The following is a 20,076-nucleotide window of genomic DNA, read 5'->3' on the forward strand; positions in this document are numbered from 1 at the left end:
ACCAAAGCTCCTTTCCTACTATGTTTAGTGGAGGAGCCAATCCTAAAAATCATCATTTCTAAGTCTGAATTACAACACTGATCAATGACCGAAACAGAAATCTCATTTTTAAAAACAATTGCTATTCCCCCACCGATTTTTTTGGGTCGATCTAACCTGATAATCTTGTAACCCTCGGGTATTCCAAGGGTAATAGCGGGGGTGGTATGGGGCTTCAGCCATGTTTCTGTTAAAAAGCAGAGATCTGCTTGTTGGGAAGAAATTAGGTCCCAAACCTCAAAGGAATGTTTAACCAAGGATCTAACATTACACAACAGAATCCTTCCCTCCTGTGTCGATACTTTAGGAGTATTACAGGGACGCTGTTCGAAGGAATGTTTAACTGTCTGAAATTGTGTATAGCACGATCTGCATGAGAAAGGTCCTTCGGGAAAACAGAAAAATGGTAGCTTACAGTCAGGGGTTAACACAGTAGGGCGTAGGCGCAGTAAGGCCTGCGAAGAGTAAGACCGCCTAAATACCTTAGTAGACTTATATGGAACGTCCATAGCCCCTAGCCACGTCCTGTCGCGGACGGGCGCAGACGGGCTTCTCTCTGGCGCGTCTCAGGCGCTTCGCTGCGCGCGACCGCTGCGCGCTTACTGTGACGAGGGGGCTAAATACCCTCAGGTACAGCAACTAGAGCGCTGACCGCTCTGTCAATGCGGAAGTGCGGAAGTGACCTGGCTCTGCCTGACCCGCCCTCCGCTCAACGGCACTGGTTGCCGAGTCGGACCGGGGCGGGCAGGACGGGAAATCGAGCCCAGGCTATGCACAAGTAACTTTTAATCGTTTTACCACAATAGCGAGTAGCGCTTTTACTGCTGACAGAGGAATTAAATATAAAATGCAACGCTAGTAAAATCCGTGCATTTAAAAACACAATATCAGTGACATTCAAATTTTAAAATCATTTGCTGCAGAAGTCAGTTGGACATAAGGCCAAAAAAACAATTATTCTTGGCAGTGGGAAGATCTCTACTTTGGAACATTTGTAGATGGAAAAGAGTCCATTGCACAGAACGGGGAGGTAGGAGGGTGTAGAAAAATCTGTGGTTATATGGAGTATCCACAAGAAAAATACCTACCAAAGGTAAATACCTTGTTCCTCTGATGGATAATTCTAACTGCAGATTTCTCACCTTTAGAATAGAAACCAAAGCAGTACCACCCACGGTGGTGAGTCTGTGGATGAACTCAGACCTAAATGTTCTGCAGTAAGGAGCAGCCAAAATGCCCTTCCCTACGGACCTGGCCATCAAGGCAGTAATGCTTCGAATAGGTGTGCACCAATGCCTACATTGTGGCTTGTCAAATATGCAGTGGTAGTGGTAGCAGCCTTGGTCCTGGTGGCCCTCAATCCTTCTAGAGGCGGCTTCTTTGCCATCCCATAGCAGATCTTAATGGAGAAGCGTATTCACATGGAGAAATTTCTTCTCTGCACTGTTTTGCCTGTGTTTGCCTCAGTTAACCAGATAAAGAGCTAATCACCCACCCGATGGGCTTTGGTACGAGTGATGTAAAAGCTTAGAGATCTTTTGGAGTCCAAACAATGTAGTCTCTCCTAATTTGAGAGGTGAAGTAAGGCACAGAAAAGTGATTGGCTAACTGATGTGAAATAGTCAAACCTTCGGGAAAACAGGCCACTATTGTCCGCTGTAACAGTTTGTCCAGAAAGAAGGTGGTGTAGAGCAGCTGGACAGATAACTCTTGAAGATCACTCATGCAATGAGCTGAAGTTATGGTGGTGTGAAAGACTGTTTTCAGCATCAGAAAATGTAGAGGACAGCTGTGCAATGGAAAGAAGTGCATATTAGAAAAGCTGGGACCAAATTAAAGTCACCCTGTGGCATCAGAAAGGGTTTAGAAGGAAACATGTGGATTAAACCGTTGAGAAATTGCATCATAACAGATGAATTGAAAAAGGACAGTTGGTCCGTTAAATGCAAAATAGCCAAAAGGGCTGACAGACAACCTTTAACATTCCCCACAGCAAGTCCTGGCTGGGCCATAGGCAAAACACACAACAAGACATCCAACAGTTTGGCATGCAATGGGTCAGTATTTCGGGTGTCATACCAGGCCACAAACATGTCCCAGAGTCCTGCATACACAGACTTTGTAGAAAGACACCTTGCTTCAAGGATGACATCCAATACTTTGAAAGAAAGATTAAATGCCGTCAATTGCCACAGCTCAATTGCCATACATGGATAGGTAGATTGTGCAGCCCTCGATGCAAGACCCTTCCATGCTGATTCAACATAATATCCTCCCTGAGCTGCAGCTTCATCAGAGGACAGATGCTCATAACCAGAAGATTACACTCTTCTTGCTCAGTCCAGAGCATGGGTACTCACAAACTTTCTAACGGGGGCCAAATTTACAGTGTGGTTTGTGTCCGAGGGCCGCACCGGTGGGGGCGGGGTCAGTGGGGGCGGGGCGGGGCTAGAGCAACAAAAAAAACTGTGACCATGAGGTTGAACACAGGTCCCTGCAGCAGACGCCTTCGTCCACTGAGCTACAAGACCCGGCATACACACCTCTCTCTCTCTCTCTCTCTGCCTCTCCATCTCTCCATCCCTCTCTCTCTCTCTGCCTCCCTCCCTCCATCCCTCTATCTCCCTCTCTCCCTCCCCGGTCTCCCTCTGTCTCACTCACTCTGACTATATCACTCCCTCTCCCCCTCTCCCTCCCTCTCCCTTCCTCTCCCTTTCCTCCCTGACCCTCACTCCCCTTCCCCCTATTCCCTCTCCCTCCCTCACTCCCCTTCCCTCACCCTCACTCCCTCCCCTCACTCCCCTTCCCTCCCTCACTTTCCCTCCCTCCCTCCCTCCCCTTCCCTGACTCACTCTCTTTCCCTCACTCCCCTTCCCTCACTCCCTTCCCTTCCCTCACTCCCCTTCCCTCACTCCCCTTCCCTCACTCCCTTCCCTCACTCCCCTTCCCTCACTCCCCTTCCCTCACTCCCTTCCCTTCTCTCACTCCCCTCCCCTCACTCCCTTCCCTCACTCCCTTCCCTCACTCCCCTTCCCTCACTCCCCTTCCCTCACTCCCCTTCCCTCACTCCCTTCCCTCACTCCCCTTCCCTCTCTCCCCTCCCTCTCTCCCCTTCCCTCACTCCCCTTCCCTCACTCCCCTTCCCTCACTCCCTTCCCTCACTCCCTCCCCTTCCCTCACTCCCTTCCCTCACTCCCTCCCCTTCCCTCACTCCCTCCCCTTCCCTCACTCCCTCCCCTTCCCTCACTCCCTCCCCTTCCCTCACTCCCCTTCCCTCACTCCCCTTCCCTCACTCCCTTCCCTCACTCCCTTCCTTCCCTCACTCCCCTTCCCTCACTCCTTCCCTCACTCACTCCCCTTCCCTCACTCCCCTTCCCTCACTCCCCTTCCCTCACTCACTTCCCTCACTCACTTCCCTCCCTCACTCCCTTCCCTCACTCCCTTCCCTCCCTCCCTCCCCTTCCTCACATGTTTTGAGATCTACTACTTATATGTATTTGGTAGCGGGTACAAAATCGCCTCTGTACATTTGAGCTATAGTTCCCAGTGGCTGCTGGCATCTACCGGGCAGGGGAGGTGGGCAAATAAAATAATTTATGCATGCAGCATGTTAGCAGCGCCCTGATTGGAGGGAGTGCCTCACTCGGCGCTCCACAGCTGCCTAGAGGCGTGTACTTACACTCAGCCCAGCTGCCTTAATGCAGCTGGGTTGAGAGGTTTACAGTGCACATGTCTGGCTGGCTGTAGCAAGATGGCCAGTCTAAAAGACGTGCACTTTGAACAGTGCATAGGCAGCTTTCTGCCCACCACTCCTCCCTGCTGTCACTCAGCAGGTCCTGTCCCGTCCTAACGCTTTGTTCAGCACGGGACAATGAAAAATAAAATGGTAATGAATTTCCATTTTATTTTTTTATCAGGGGGATCTTGGCGGGCATTTAAGTGGGGTGACGCTCCTACACTCCATTGGAGGAGCACCCCCTGAAAGTTCCACGTTCTGAAAATCCAATACTATACCATCAGCTACTCACCGGTCATAAATGATGTCTTTAGTGGTTCAGAGCTAGAGCGGATTGAAGAACCAGCAATCAGGGACATATTTTCCACTCTTTATGAACCTCTCTCTGGTGTTACCAGGAGATGCGGTGGGAACACCTGAAGCCATCGTGGTATCATACTCAGACATGAGTCCCTTGCTCACTGCTCCATCAGGATTCAAGCAAGCCGGGCCGACGACGCCTGGAATGGCAGAAACCGGTCCCCGGAAGCTTGTCTCCTTTCTGGTGAAGAATTGGCTTGGTAGTTTGGTCTGCCCTGTTCCCATGATGCACTGGGCCAGGGACAGATTAATTTGCATATAGCCAGGTTCTGAGCTGGGATGGGGCAGTGAGCTAAATAACGGTGATGGATCAAGCCCTGATCTTTGGACTGGGTAAGAGTGGTCTGCTTAATTCAGACACTATGTTCATCACCACCCCCTTTTCTGAATCGTGGTATCATGGCACGCTGCCCAGTACTTTTGGGAGATATCGTGCAGCATTTTGTGGTCAGGATGCGCCTCTCAAGGAGAGTGCCCTGATTGTTTTTCTCGGCTCCAAAACTCATCTGAAGAGTGGACAAGATTACCTGTGAAATCATGCCTCAAACATTTGTATTTTCTCATATTCAGCAAGAAAGCTGTGTGCTTGGACTCTTAATGATCAAGAGAATAGATTGGCTCTTTAAATCCCCTTCCAGGCCTGAAGCCGGTAGCAGGCAGCGCTGCAGCTATTCACTGAAAGCGCTATTCTGAACTGAGCTCTGCGATAAATATTTGGAATTGGGTTGGAATGTAATGGGCTGCCGCTCCTGCGCCACTCACCCTGCCTGTGCGCCCCCCCACCCTCCAGGGCTGTGACAGCTTCTAGGCACGCGCACACAGCCGCACCCTAGCATTTCACAGGTCTTTAAAAGACCATTAGCATGTTAATGAGGCTATTTTACCCTCTCAGCGCCCATGCAGCCCCACACTGACTACGGCGGAAATCGCCCGGCCCCCACAGGCAGCAGAGTCTCGGAATCGAGCTCTGGTTGCAGACCGCTTTTAAAAATAATAAAAAAAACTCGGGTACGATGTCTGAAAGGTCCGCGGGCCGCCAGGGAAGGCTTGCCGGGCCGCCAGCGGCCCGCGGGCCGTACTATGAGTACCCCTGGTCCAGAGGCACCAGGATGACTTGGGGAGGCTCGAACCTGATTATCTTCAGAACTCAAGGCAGGAAAGGTAGTGGCAAGAAGGCATACATGAGTCCTGTGCTCCACGCTAAGCAGAATGTGTCTCCAAGCAACAGCCTTCTAGGGAACTGCAGCGGGTAAAAATGTAGACACTGCACACTCTTGGTGATGACAAAGAGATCGTGCCAGGGTTCTCCCAATTGCTGGAAGATGCCATGCACCACCTATTCATGATCTGATAGGGGTCAAAAGCTGAGTTCATTCACCCTGGATTTCAAAGATCCCTCCAGGTGGTGGACGAGCAGGAAAATGCTTTGATGATTCAGCCAGTTCCAGAGGCACAGGGCCTCCTGACATAGGGTCCACGTTCCCGCTCCATCCTCTTTTTTGTAGTACCACATTGCAATAGTGTTGTCCATGAGGACTTGAACCAGCCTCCCCTTGGTAGACGGCAGGAGGGCTTTCAATGCCAATGCAAATGCCCATGCAACTCCAACAGCTGGATGTGGAGCTGGAGACCAGAGCCCTCTCATGTCCCCTCTCTCAGATGACCTCCACAACCCAGCAGCGGTGCATCTGTCACTACCTTCAGCTTTGAATGGGGAGGGACAAGGGTCTGCCGCTGGTCCATATTTGCATGCTCCTGCATACCTGAATGGAATTGGAAAAGCTCCCTTGTGCTTGGCCCACTGCAAAGTCCACATATGCCACCTCACATGGTCAACAAGCAGGATGCAGAAGACCAACAAGCCAAGAAGCCTCATAACCACCAGGCTTGCATGACATATTTGGCCACGTGCTGGCCATACTGAAAGGTCTTTGCCAAGTTTGTGCTGAATTCCTTTGGACTGCTGCCAGAATATCTGCAACCACATCTTATACTGAATGGGAGTACCTACCCAGCAAACAGCTGGTGCTGACTGATACCCGATGAGAACATCCTCTTTCGAATACCTCAATTGTTTTTGACTCTCTGTCTGGGAGATCGTAAAGAAAGAATTGGGATTAAACCTGCTTGTAGATCCGTGAACTTGATGTGTTTCTATAGAGCAGAAACACATCTACAAAGTTGACCCTACATTACTTGGGAATTCTTCATGGAAGATTAACTGGCTAAATGGAAACACATCATCCGGACAGTGCAGCCTCAGTTATCGTACTTGCATGATGGCCTTGGGTTCAACTATCAGTGGAATGGCTGTATTTGAGGCAAGCGGAAAACATGAAGCATACAGTAACTCATATCCTGACAACCTACCCAGTCTATGCCATGCCAAATTGGTACATGCAACTGGATTATTTTATTTTGTCAGCTTACTTAGTATGTTGCATATCACAGATGATAGTGGCAATTTATCCCTCACAACCTTGACCAAATATCACAAACCCTTAACCACTTATCTCAAAACTTAAATCTGCAACTTCAATCCTACACTCTCAACCTCAAAATCTAAACCCTTAAGCACTAAGCATTAAACCCAAATCCCCACCTCTAAACCCTGAACTCTATGCGCTAAATTCTTGACCCCATGTCCCCACCACCATTACACTTACATTCTATAACTTTAAACCTTAAAGCCAAACCCTCAACCTTTAAATTCATGCTTCAGTAGGTTATGGGTACAAACCCTTTAGGAAGACATCCCTTTAAGATTTTTAGAACTAAGTATTGAGAAGTGTTATTTTCATAAGTGTTGCTTTATATGTCGAAGCAATATCCTCTGTGGCTTTTTGGGAAATTGATGATTTAGTTGGTCGCTCAGCAATACAATCATCTTGCAATATTATTCTCAGGGATTTCAATCTCTGACATGGCCCTTGGGGGGCCTACTCTTCTATATTTCCTGAACACTTTTTGTCCTTTGAGCTTTACCAGTTTGTTGAAGCAGACACACATCTCTAACCACGGTTCATTTTTGGCACCATTGACCTTAGACCAAGCTAGTGATATTCATCCCTTTATTCAGACAACTATTCCTGGTGTCATTTGTGACTCTCACATCCATTGCTTTGCCACCTTTTGGGTGACTCTTGAAGCTCAAGCAGATTTGTCGGAGGCAAGGTCTATGACAAAAGTTAATTCTTACCCATTTCTTGAGCTTAAAAAGTCCTCTAGCTGCTTCATTTGAGGATGCCATCATGGTGAAGGCACAAGTATGTGTCATTGCAAAGACCTGAAATAATTTGTTTACGGCCTCTCTGGCAGCTTAATAGACTACCATTCTGCAACTTGAGCAGGCCTGGCATTGAAATTATTTGGAGGAAGCTTCCAAACTATGATATGACTCAGACAGCACGGTTTTGGTTTTGTTCACACTATGTTTGCCTTAGTCAGGGTGCTGATTTATTGAGGGAACCTTTTAAGACTTCAGGAGTTTTGTCAGTCTTGATGGTTTATGTGGTGCCATCCCATCTACTTAGGCTTTCGGTGTTTGGCTTCTATGTTTCTCTCTGAAATGATCAGTCTAATTAAGATTTGCTTTTTCACTGACAATAAGTGTCAAGACGACGAAAAAGAGTTAAATGCTGCATACATGTGGACTTATTAGGGGCTATATGTAGAAAGAACATACAACAATAGACACCTAAATAAACTAAACCAAACCGACACCTCAGCTCAGTTAGCTCAACTGTGGAAACTAGATCACTTGACAAATGCTGCATAAGAGACAAGCATGACCTGCTGGAAGGAAGGAGACATAATATTATGGTTAACTAAATTTTATTTATAGACATCTTATTGTGAAAGAAATGAAAGAACAACATGGAATTATAGAGACTGACTTTCTATGACTTAGCTGAATCATAAAACACGTGAGCTGAGAGGTTTTATTAGGGCGTTTTGAGAGTCATTTCACACCACATGAGATTTAAAAGAGGCAGGGAAACCAGATACATTACAAAGAGTCCTATTTTAATGCATGATTCTGATAACTCTGAAATTTGCAGACAAAAAGGAACATACAGTGGGACCTACTTGACTCTGTCCACCCCAACATCGCCTTCCCCACAGAAACCTGGATGAATTCCACCTCCACTCCAGACATCACCACCGCCATCCCAGAGGGCTACAAGATCATCCACAAGGACCACATCAACAAACCGGGTGGAGGTCACCATTGTACACAAAAGCACCTTCCGCCTCACCACCCATTCAGACAACCATTCGACCAACATGGGGCAGATCCACTTCCAGGTCCAGACCAACCAGAACACCACCCTTACCTTCAGACCCCGGACCTCATCTACCCATCAGCGATTCCATCATCTATTTCATTGCAACCCTTGCTCTCGCCTCAACAGACTACATCCTCCTCAGCGACCTCAACTTTCACCTGGACAACCCCAATGACAAGAATACCTCGTCCCTACTGGAGAACCTCACCACCCTCTGAGTCAAACAGCTGCAGGATACTCAGCAGGACACACGGTCGACCCCATCTTCAACGCCAGCAATATAATCTTTAGCCACACCTCCAAGCTCCTTTGGAACGACCACTGCTGCATCTACTTCTTCACCAAACCTACCGTACACCACCACCTCAACTGCTACCCTCGCAGAAGTTGGAAAAAGGTTATCGAAGAACAGCTGACCACCTCCCTCAGTCAAAACCCACTACCGACATCCACGGACGCTAATTCCTTAGCACGCAACCTCCACCAGTGGATCTCCAACTGCGCTGACACACTGGCTCCCCTCAAGAAAGCCCCAGGCAAGCGACACTCCAAGAAAGCCAGCAGGTTCTCTCCCACCCTTCATGAGTCCAGACGCACTTGTAGACGACTCAAGAAGAGATCGAGGAGCAGCAAGACCCCGGGAGTGCACTTAGCCTTCAAAACCGCTGTCACTGAACACCATCACCTCATTAGAACAACAAAGAAAGTGGTCATACAAGAAAGGATCAACACAAACACACTCAATAGCAAAGAACTATTCGCCGTGGTCAGAGAATTTGCAAATTCCAGCACAGAAACAGCAGAAGTCTCACCCTCCCAAGACCTCTGCAACAACCTCTGCACCTTCTTCCACCGCAAGCTTTGGAGATCTACGACAGCCTCGATACCCAAAACCCTCTCACCCCACCCGCAACCACCGTACCGCAGCAGACCCTGCTCAGAAGGACTCTCCTCACCGCTGATGACACCCTTAAGATCATAAAGAGCATCCACTCCGGATCACCCGGAAACGCCTGCCTGCACCACATCTTCAACAGAGCAGGCACCCTCCATTGACCCAGAATTCTGCAGCACCATCAACTGCTCCATTAACTCCACCACCTTCCCGGAAGACTGGAAACATGCAGAGATCCACGCCTTGCTGAAGAAACCCTCTGCCAACACGACGGACCTCAAGAACTTCAGACCCATCTCTATATTCCCCTTTTCAGTCAAGGTCATTGAAAAGGCCATCAACGCCCAACTTTCCGGGTTCATTGATGCAAATCGCATCCTGAACTCTCTCCATCCAGCTTCCAAAGCAACCACAGCTCCAAGACCGCCCTCCTCGCTGCCACAGATGACATCTGCACCCTCCTCGACCAAGGCAAAACTGCAGCCCTTATCCTCCTGGACCTCTCGGCCGCCTTCGATACCGTCTCCCACCGCACCCTATGCACAAGACTCCAAGACACCAGCATCCACGACAAAGACCTGGAATGGATTTGCTCCTTCCTCACCAGCCGAGTCAGACCACCACCGTTCCACTCTGAACCCACAGAGATCAGCTGGGGAGTGCCTCAGGGCTCCTCCCTCAGCCCTTTCTCTTCAACATCTACATGGCCCCACTTGCAGCCATCGTCAGGAACAATGGGCTCAATGTCATCTTCTACGCTGACGACACCCAGCTGGTTCTCACCCTCACAACGAACCCACAGTCACCCAGAACAACTTCCACAATGAGATGGAGGCTGCCACCACCTGAATGAAGGACAGATGCCTCAAGCTCAACTCAGCGAAGACTGAATTCCTCACCCTGGGCTCCACCGCCTCTGCCCGGGACGACTTATGGTAGCCAGCAGCACTTGGAACCCCAACCCTCACCCCCAGACCACGCACTAAACCTCAGTATCATCCGGGACTCCTCACTCACCATGAACCGCCAGATCAACGCGGTCTTATTATCCTGCTTCCACACGCTACGCCTGCTTCGAAAGATCTTCAGGTGAATCCCCACTGAGTCCAGAAAGACAGTCACACATGCACCCATCAGCAGCAGACTCGACTATGGCAACGCACTATGTCAGCATCACCCAGAAACTCCTCAAGAAACTGCAGAACATTCAGAAAGCTTCCGCCAGACTCATCCTCAACATCCCCCACTGCACCCACATCACCGGTCAAAGAGTAGACAAGAGCTTGATAAAAGATATAGAGGCATGGGTCCCTGAGAAGAATAAGAGAAAAAGTCCAAGAAGAGAACCTATGCTGAGACAATATCACAACTTACAAACTTGGAACCTCTCCATGGAAAACAATGTTTAAAATGTCTTTCCAAAAGGTTTGTAATTGCATGTATTCCCACCATGTGTGGAGCGTTAGGCCTTCTCTTTCGCTACATCTGCAGCACAGGCCAGTGGTGGAAGGATAGACCTCTTGACATTTTTGCACTTAAAATAGCATGCACCATCGATTGATATAGTCTGACTCTCTATTGTTGCATACTTTTTAAGCTCTTTGGTATGTCATCCCAGATTTTACTCCTAGCATCCTCAGTATAATTTTCCCGTATAACAAGCCCATTACGTCTGGTAGCCCCATCTATGCTTACTCTGTATATAATTTAGAATTGAATATAAATGTTATATTAGTTCTTTGGTCTTCTCATACTCCCAAATCATTTTTAGGGTGGTTTGCCACTTCCTTGTTAGGTTGTTAGATAATCTCGGGACAAATTTGAGCATATTTGAGCCTATCATATTCTTTGGCTTTAAAATATCCTTTAAATTCGGTGAACGTTTGATTCTGGCCTTCAACAAGCATGTCGTGTAAAGTGTGGCACTCCCGTTTCTCCATCTAACAAAATGTTCCCCTTTCATTCCACTCTTGAACATAGATTAGGGCTACCTCAGGGATATGTGCGCCTCCAAGAAAGATTTTTTTTTAAATGCTGCACCTGATTTGTCATTTGAATCTATTTTTAAACTGTCATTTTTCCACTTAAAATATACTTTCACTTCTAGGGATAGCATTCTTCACAGTCCCTTGCTCTTTTTTTAGCCTCTTCCAGTTTTGCTTTTTAAGGGATGCCAGCACTATCGCTTCAACACCTTTTCCATGACTCCCTTCATGTTTATTCTACTGTGTTGCTTCTCCTCCATGCTAGCTCCACCTCTTGTACTGGTGCTCTTCTCCCATGTACCTCCTATGCCTTTCCTGTGTTCTTGCCATGGTGAGTTTTGTGCCTGTCCCTCTGCAATGTTTCTCTCTTTCATTGTCTTCTCCTCCTCTCATGGCAGCCATTTTACGATGCGTCTACCTTCATCTCCTCTTCCCTGGGGTGTGGCAAGCAACAGTGCTTCCTGTATCAACCTGAAAGTTGCTTACGCTGTTATTCATCATTTGGTTCTTTTTTTTTGTGAAAAACATTATTTCTTATGTAGTCATTCCGTCAGTGAAGTTAGTGAAAGTACCGGTTCGCTTAAATCATGCACATGTGTCTGGAACAGATCAAACAGGCTTCAGACTTGCTCTCAACTCCAAATAAAATATTCAGCTTTATCTCAGGGAGCAGAAGGCATTTCTTTCTAGACAATGTAAACCATTCTATGCATGAAAAAAGCATTACTCTCCAAATGTCTGTCTGAAAAGACTACACAACAGCAGAGGTTCTATAGGGCCAGCTGGCCAAAAAGAGGTTTAGCTACTAAAAACATAAAGATATCTGCAGGAGGACTTTGAAAAAGTTAATCTGTCTCGGAATGCAGGTCTCAGAAACAATTTCTCTTCCTCATCTAAATTCCCCTTACAGTCTCTTTGGTAAAAGGAGAGTGATCAGAAATGGTCTAATTATGGGAAGCCAGTGTCAAGTATGACAAGTATTTGCAATGCAATAATAGGTCTTGCATTTAAGCTATTGGCATTATAAATGAAAATGCCTTTTTTATTTATCCGTTTTGATAATTAACACATAAATAAAAGGCATTGTCATGTACAATGCCAATTGCTCAAACTCTTGTAATTGCAAGACCTAATGCATTTCAAAGAAGTGGTCGTCAATGTCCCCGGCAGGTTGGAAAGTCAAAGCGTGCATGGCGTGCAGAATGTTGCAGGAACAAATGTCATGCCTTAAAAAGCCCTCTGACGTACATAAAGTGACGCCCAAATAGTTAAACGTCATTTCCTCTATTAAAAAAAAAACCTGTAAAGAATGGTGCAGTGTTTACAATTTTACCTCATTCCTAAGCATGGAAGCCTTAGTTTAGTTACATTTGAGAGTGCTTTGCACATCAACCCAATTGAAGAAACCCCAAACACTAACTTTGCATTCAGTTTTAAAGAGCTTTGAATGTTCTTACCACAATACAGTAGGAGAAACTCATGAAAGAAAATAGTGCTTACAAACTAAATAACACATACCGTGTAACAACCGAAGTAAAAGAGCCGATCCTCACAGGAGGTTACAAATGGAGATGAGGCGTTACTAAGGAGAGACTAAGATGCCTATTGACGAATCAGAAGCCAGTATTTATGAAGGACAATGACACAAGCCAATTACAAATATAGGCGGAGAGTGGGCGGGGCTTCAATCCATACTCTAATACAGCATGCCTTACAGAGCAGCGCAAGTGCTGCCAAGGCTCGATCTAATAAATGGGGAAAGGTCAGAAGGTGCATTCAAAGAAATCCCTGGAACCTCAGCAGCCATACAGCACTGTGGCATCCACCTACTTAGACTTCTTTAGAGGATGGGGCACACTGAAAAGTCCCATATTCTCAACAAACACAATATAAGCGCTATAACGTATTACAAATAAAAAAGTGATTTTAAAGAAAAAAGTTACAAGATACTTTAAAACAAAACCTACAAACAGGAAAAAAAGCCAATTACTTTGTATTAGTCTTAATTTGAAGAAAAAAAAGATTTTCAAGGGACACTTTCAGGACTCTGTGACCATTAAGTACTGGTAACAAAACACTTACATTTATATAAAGGAACATTACAACTTTAAATTACATGTACAATGTTAAGGACCTTAAAAAACTAAACTTTACAATTCTTGGAGAAGGTATATAGCCAAACGCTAGGAAGATAAGATTGACAATAGGGCATAGATTATTATGCTAGTGCAGGAATCAATCCTCAAAGCACCAGCAAACGTTTTCAGCACACGTGCATACCTACACCCTAACCATGTATAAAATGCAAACCACATTCTAGTACAAGCGACCTCTTCAACAGAACTTTTTAATTCGTAAAGATTCAAAACAAGCGTGTCATAGCAATGTGGTCACCCATAGGACATGCACCTACAGCACTATTATTTTCTGTTGATATTGAACTGCATGACAATGCAGACATTGTTAAAAAGCCCTCTGACGTACATAAAGTGACGCCCAAATAGTTAAACGTCATTTCCTCTATTAAAAAAAAAACCTGTAAAGAATGGTGCAGTGTTTACAATTTTACCTCATTCCTAAGCATGGAAGCCTTAGTTTAGTTACATTTGAGAGTGCTTTGCACATCAACCCAATTGAAGAAACCCCAAACACTAACTTTGCATTCAGTTTTAAAGAGCTTTGAATGTTCTTACCACAATACAGTAGGAGAAACTCATGAAAGAAAATAGTGCTTACAAACTAAATAACACATACCGTGTAACAACCGAAGTAAAAGAGCCGATCCTCACAGGAGGTTACAAATGGAGATGAGGCGTTACTAAGGAGAGACTAAGATGCCTATTGACGAATCAGAAGCCAGTATTTATGAAGGACAATGACACAAGCCAATTACAAATATAGGCGGAGAGTGGGCGGGGCTTCAATCCATACTCTAATACAGCATGCCTTACAGAGCAGCGCAAGTGCTGCCAAGGCTCGATCTAATAAATGGGGAAAGGTCAGAAGGTGCATTCAAAGAAATCCCTGGAACCTCAGCAGCCATACAGCACTGTGGCATCCACCTACTTAGACTTCTTTAGAGGATGGGGCACACTGAAAAGTCCCATATTCTCAACAAACACAATATAAGCGCTATAACGTATTACAAATAAAAAAGTGATTTTAAAGAAAAAAGTTACAAGATACTTTAAAACAAAACCTACAAACAGGAAAAAAAGCCAATTACTTTGTATTAGTCTTAATTTGAAGAAAAAAAAGATTTTCAAGGGACACTTTCAGGACTCTGTGACCATTAAGTACTGGTAACAAAACACTTACATTTATATAAAGGAACATTACAACTTTAAATTACATGTACAATGTTAAGGACCTTAAAAAACTAAACTTTACAATTCTTGGAGAAGGTATATAGCCAAACGCTAGGAAGATAAGATTGACAATAGGGCATAGATTATTATGCTAGTGCAGGAATCAATCCTCAAAGCACCAGCAAACGTTTTCAGCACACGTGCATACCTACACCCTAACCATGTATAAAATGCAAACCACATTCTAGTACAAGCGACCTCTTCAACAGAACTTTTTAATTCGTAAAGATTCAAAACAAGCGTGTCATAGCAATGTGGTCACCCATAGGACATGCACCTACAGCACTATTATTTTCTGTTGATATTGAACTGCATGACAATGCAGACATTGTTAAAAAGCCCTCTGACGTACATAAAGTGACGCCCAAATAGTTAAACGTCATTTTCTCTATTTAAAAAAAAACAGTAAAGAATGGTGCAGTGTTTACAATTTTACCTCATTCCTAAGCATGTAAGCCTTAGTTTAGTTACATTTGAGAGTGCTTTGCACATCAACCCAATTGAAGGAACCCCAAACACTAACTTTGCATTCAGTTTTAAAGAGCTTTGAATGTTCTTACCACAAAGACAAATTATAGCCCTAACACATCCCTATAGATCTCAACAACTGGAAATTTCACTCTGTAAAATAGAATTTCAGCTGGAACTCGCACGGCACCATTGACATGAAAGTACCTTCTGTAATGTCTGATCCAAGGTTTCCTTCACGCTCTTCTTTGGAGTACTGTTCCTGACCCCATCATCTTCGCCAAGTCTGAAGATTAGCTCTGCCCGGGAACAAATAAGATATTATGACACCTCTTATCCTACTGAAACAATGCTTATGTCAGTCGTAAGAAAACCCGCATTCCTCTCTGCCAATTATGAATAATTCCGTCTATTTTCCTGTCAGGCCTTTGGTCAGTCTCTGAACAGTGACCTCTTTTCAAAGTCTTGTGTCACATAATTACCAAATCTTTGTAGTATCACAGTGGGGCTTTTCTCACAATGCAAGCTTTTCAAAGTTACAATAGATGTGCAGGTTAAAGATACTGTACTTTCATTCCTGTTTTTTCATTCTTTTATAGACCATTCCATCTTTGCCTCAAAAGCAGAAATCATTGCCTTTTCATCTACAGTCACTTGCAGTTTTGTTCTCTGGGTCTCCCCCCCTGCCAGGAGGATCAGAGTGATTGGTGAACAAAGCAAACAGTAACAGAATTAGAATGGAGCAGCCCTTTAAACCCCTTTTTTCTTGTTAAGTGAGTATATACACTGCAAGATCGTATTTTTCTGCGAGAAATCATACAATTTTAGCTCTCTATACTGCGGGGATTTACAGTTTCCCCTAAACGATACGGACCAGACAAGTCTTCAGCCGAATGGCTAACCTGCATTAAAAAGGACACTACTAGAAAAGAAAACCAGATAAAAAAAAAAGGCAAACAAAACATGTTACAGCAGCAATAAAACAACAATAGTCCATCGATAGTTTGATTAGGGTTCATTTCTAATTATTGTCCAAAGCAAGTTTTGCTGTTATTATCATTGCTTTTTTCCTCCATTATCTTATTCAGGGACAGATTTTGGAATTTGGAAGTAAGGTTCGGCATTTTTACTGGAAACAAGAAAACCACAGTGGAGGCAGTTTGGTGCCACGTTCATCTCAACAGCAGCTGTGGATTGGTGTGCATGGCTGAGTTGTGTTCGCTGATTTACCACCTTGGCCTCAGCTTAATTTAACGCTTCAGTCTTTGAAATGACCTCTGTGACCCTGCTTAACGTTTCTCGTTTTAAATGCGGCATCCGGCGAGTGATGTCACAACGAATCTCAAAACTCAGAAAGACGTCATTAAAGAAAGCAACATTTTAGAACACCAACTATTATTGACTATAACGATGCGGAAATGTGTACCCCTGAAGGGCATATGGATGTGGTCCATCGGCTAGACTGCCGACATTGGTGCTGGAAACAAGTGTTCGAGCCTCGGGTCCTGTGATTCAGGGCCTGAATGTGTATTGTAAATACAGTGCTTGTGTAAAGCGCTCCAATACCTTCGGGTCGACTTCGCGCTATATAAATATGCAACAACAAAAAAGTATGATCAACAAGAAAGGCCCAGGGACAATTAAGGAATAAAACTAACCTGCACATCACCAGGTAGCCTGGTGAACACACGCCCTGCTCTGCACGGGAAAAACTTTTACCACACAAATGCTTAAGAGTACACATGTGCTAAAGAACAAAGTCCTTGGAAAGGTCAATCAATGGCTTATGCATAAACAACCCTCAAATAACTGCGTCCGTAGGAGCCTGGACATGCACGAATATGTGATATGGTGATGTAAATTTGATTTAGGATTATAATTCTGCATCATTAGGAGGCCTCGTGGTGTAGCAAACACTTTTCAAGTACATAGAAAGTGGAAATAAATAAAATTACTCGGTGCTAATGCTCATTCCGGAAGGAATACACATGACTAAGGTGTTTGTTAGTCTGAATTAGGCTTTTCTTTTGTCTTCGAAGCATGTCACATACAATTACAACTCTCCTGTATCTGAAATAAATTAGGCGCATTTCAAAAGATGAGAACGCTGAAAAAGGAGAACAAACACACACAAGGCACAGGGGGGTTCCGTAGGTATACCTTGATATTAATCTGTTTTTCCCCCAGGTACTTTCCCGACGCAGTCTTGCCGCACAGCATCGTTCAATTGATTCAAAACATTCACAACAAAAAGTATGAAGATACTGCTCACGTATGTTTGCGTTCTATTTAAATGTGGCTTAAAAATTCGAATAAAACATTTTCAGTTTCAACTCTTTGGGTACTGTGCACAAATATCTAAAGAAAACAGCATTTGTCATCAAAGTAAAGCATGGAAGGAATGCGGATAAAAATAAGTCTGGGGAAGGTTTAGTAGATATGAATAGCAGTGGGAAAAGTCCACTACGGTGCACAATACCGTTTTTTTTTTTAAAAAGGACAATGAACGGCAATGAGCGAGAGCTTCTGCAGACCAAGTACATTTACAGGGCATAATTTAAAGCTTTCTTTAAAAGACAGTGACAGAAAAGGTAATTCCCATATTCTCCAGTAAAAATGAGACACCATGCATTTGTAAGTCTAGTCCAGAGACTGCCTCGTCGGACTGATGTAATAAACAAACCTAATTAATAAAACATGCATATCTACATCTATACATGCAAGGAGGTCAGCTCTCTTCATCCATTGTTCTGTTCGACTGTCTTTAACTTTTCTCTTCCACTAAACGCAGTAATAGGGCATCCCCATCCCGCTTCATCCATTGGCTCTCTTGTACTGTGAGTGACAGCATTTTGCTTGATTATATAGGCACACCTAAAAAGAATGACACTTTAGTGCTTGGGCTGATGTGCCAGCACTTTTCATTTTACCTTTACATTCTTTTTATTTCTGTTTAGTCATCCTTGTGTTTTGAAAACGTCTTGAGGGTACAGTAACTTAAAACCAATTGGCCATTGGAGTGGAGGAGCGTCGCCCCACTTAACAGCCTCCCAAAGCCCGAGAGGTGAAAAATAAAATGATAATTCATTACCATTTTATTTTTCATTGTCCCGTCCTGAACCTAGCGCCAGGATGGAGCGGAGCCTGCTGAGTGCGGGTATGATTGGTGGGCAGAGGACTGCCGTTGCACTTGTTCAAAGTGTGCATGTCTTTTTTGGCCAGCCATCTTGTGACGGCCAACTAGACAGGCGTGCTTTAAACCTCTCAAACCAGCTGTCTTAAGACAGTTAGGTTAAGAGCAAGTGCAGGCATCCAGTGCCCTCGGGAGCACCGAGAGAGGCCGCTCCCACCAATCAGGGCACTGCTCTCATGCTGATTAACAGCATGTGAGCAGGCCAGGATTGGTTGAGGGAGTTTACTGGTGCCTGCACTGCAGTCCCAGCAGAAGAGGTCGGAGTAAGGAGGACGTTGTCCATCAGGATCTGGTAAGTGTCTTTCTTTTTTTTTTCTTTGCCCAAGTGCGCACTCATCTATTTGCCCACCCCCTCTCTCAGTGGATGCCAGCCGCCTCTGATGGTACTGTTGCATCCAACAAAAACCAAGATACAAAAGGTTACATTCGTGCCAAAAAATTGATTGAACTACACCTCTTTTGCTTTTGTTTGCCCACAGAAATCCACAAAGAGGTAGTTCACCCAATCGTCTTTGGTAAGATCGATGTAAAAACTAAGTCCTCTTTTGCGGTCTAAACTATGGACCCTTTCCTCTTTCGAGGGAAGAGGTGGGGCAAAGAACGTCAAAAGAGTGATGGACTACCCAAGATGGAATGAAGTCACAACTTTCAAGAGAAAAGCCGCTCTGGTCGTCAGCACCAGCTGGTCAAGAAAGAAGGTGGCATAGGGCGGCTGGGCTGACACAGCATGGAGATCCCTGATGGAGCAAGACAAACAGTCTTCAAGGTCAGCAGACGCGGAGAAAGCTGTGCTGAGTTCGAAGGCAGAACTCATAAGAAAAATGAGGACCGAGTTACGATGGAAAGTGTGGATCAAACCTTTGAGAAAACAAATCACAAAATATTATTGGAAAAAGGACGGTTTGACATGCAAACACGAAAAGGCCGAAAGGGGTGACAAGTAAAGTTTAACAGTGCCTGCTGCAATTCCTTCCTGGGCCACAGACAGAATGAACAATTAAACAGTGGGCAGGATGGCAGGCAACAAGTTTGTGTTACAGGTGTTCAACTCACAAACTTGTCCCACTGTTTTGCATAAATAGATTTTATAGAAGGGTGTCTGGCTATCAGGATGACATCCCCTACTGCCGCCGCTCAATCTCCACACATAGAGCTGTAGATTGCGCAGGGCAATGCGCAAGACCCTGCCCACAGCTGCAACCGTAGGTCCTTCAGAAACAGCAGCGGATCGGTGGACAGATGTTCATGCCCAGGAGTTCTGGGTACCACACTCTCATGGCCCAATCCAGAGGTCTGTGGATGACTTGGGCCTGTTAGCTGTTGATGATCTTCAGAACTATGGGGTAGGAGAGGTAACGGCGGGAAAGCATAAAGGAGTCCTGAGCTCCACTCTAAGCTCAATGCATCTCCAAGACAGAGCGCTCTTAAAAACTCCAACGTGCAAAAGATGTTGACACTGGGCGTTCGACAGTGGCAAAGATATTGAGCCAAGGCTATCCGGTCTGGTGGAAGATGTCCTGTGCCTCCTCCGGGTGATACAATATGCCTTGCTGGCTGAGTTTGTCTGCCCTGGTTTTTAAAAATCCTGCAAGGAGGTATACAATCAGGGAGATGCCCGACAATCCAGCCAGGTCCAAAGGTGCAGAGCCTTTAGGCACAGAGTACAGGATCCCACTCCACCCTGGCGGTTGCACTACCAAATGGTAATGGTGCAGTCTGTGAGGGCCTGAACAAGTCTCCCCT

General features: G+C 45.2%; 1 protein-coding gene across 1 annotated transcript in view; it reads right to left on the reverse strand.

Annotated features, from left to right (window-relative positions):
- CNTLN (centlein) overlaps positions 1-20,076 on the reverse strand; it is a 1,434,305-nt gene that overhangs the window by 525,315 nt on the left and 888,914 nt on the right. Inside the window, exon 15 of the mRNA XM_078675976.1 lies at positions 15,348-15,439. Coding sequence (XP_078532102.1) covers positions 15,348-15,439 — 92 coding nt within the window. The remainder of the gene's footprint in view (positions 1-15,347; positions 15,440-20,076) is intronic.

This window comes from Lissotriton helveticus, chromosome 2_1 (assembly GCF_964261635.1).
Source record: "Lissotriton helveticus chromosome 2_1, aLisHel1.1, whole genome shotgun sequence".
In the NCBI taxonomy this organism is placed as follows: domain Eukaryota; kingdom Metazoa; phylum Chordata; class Amphibia; order Caudata; family Salamandridae; genus Lissotriton; species Lissotriton helveticus.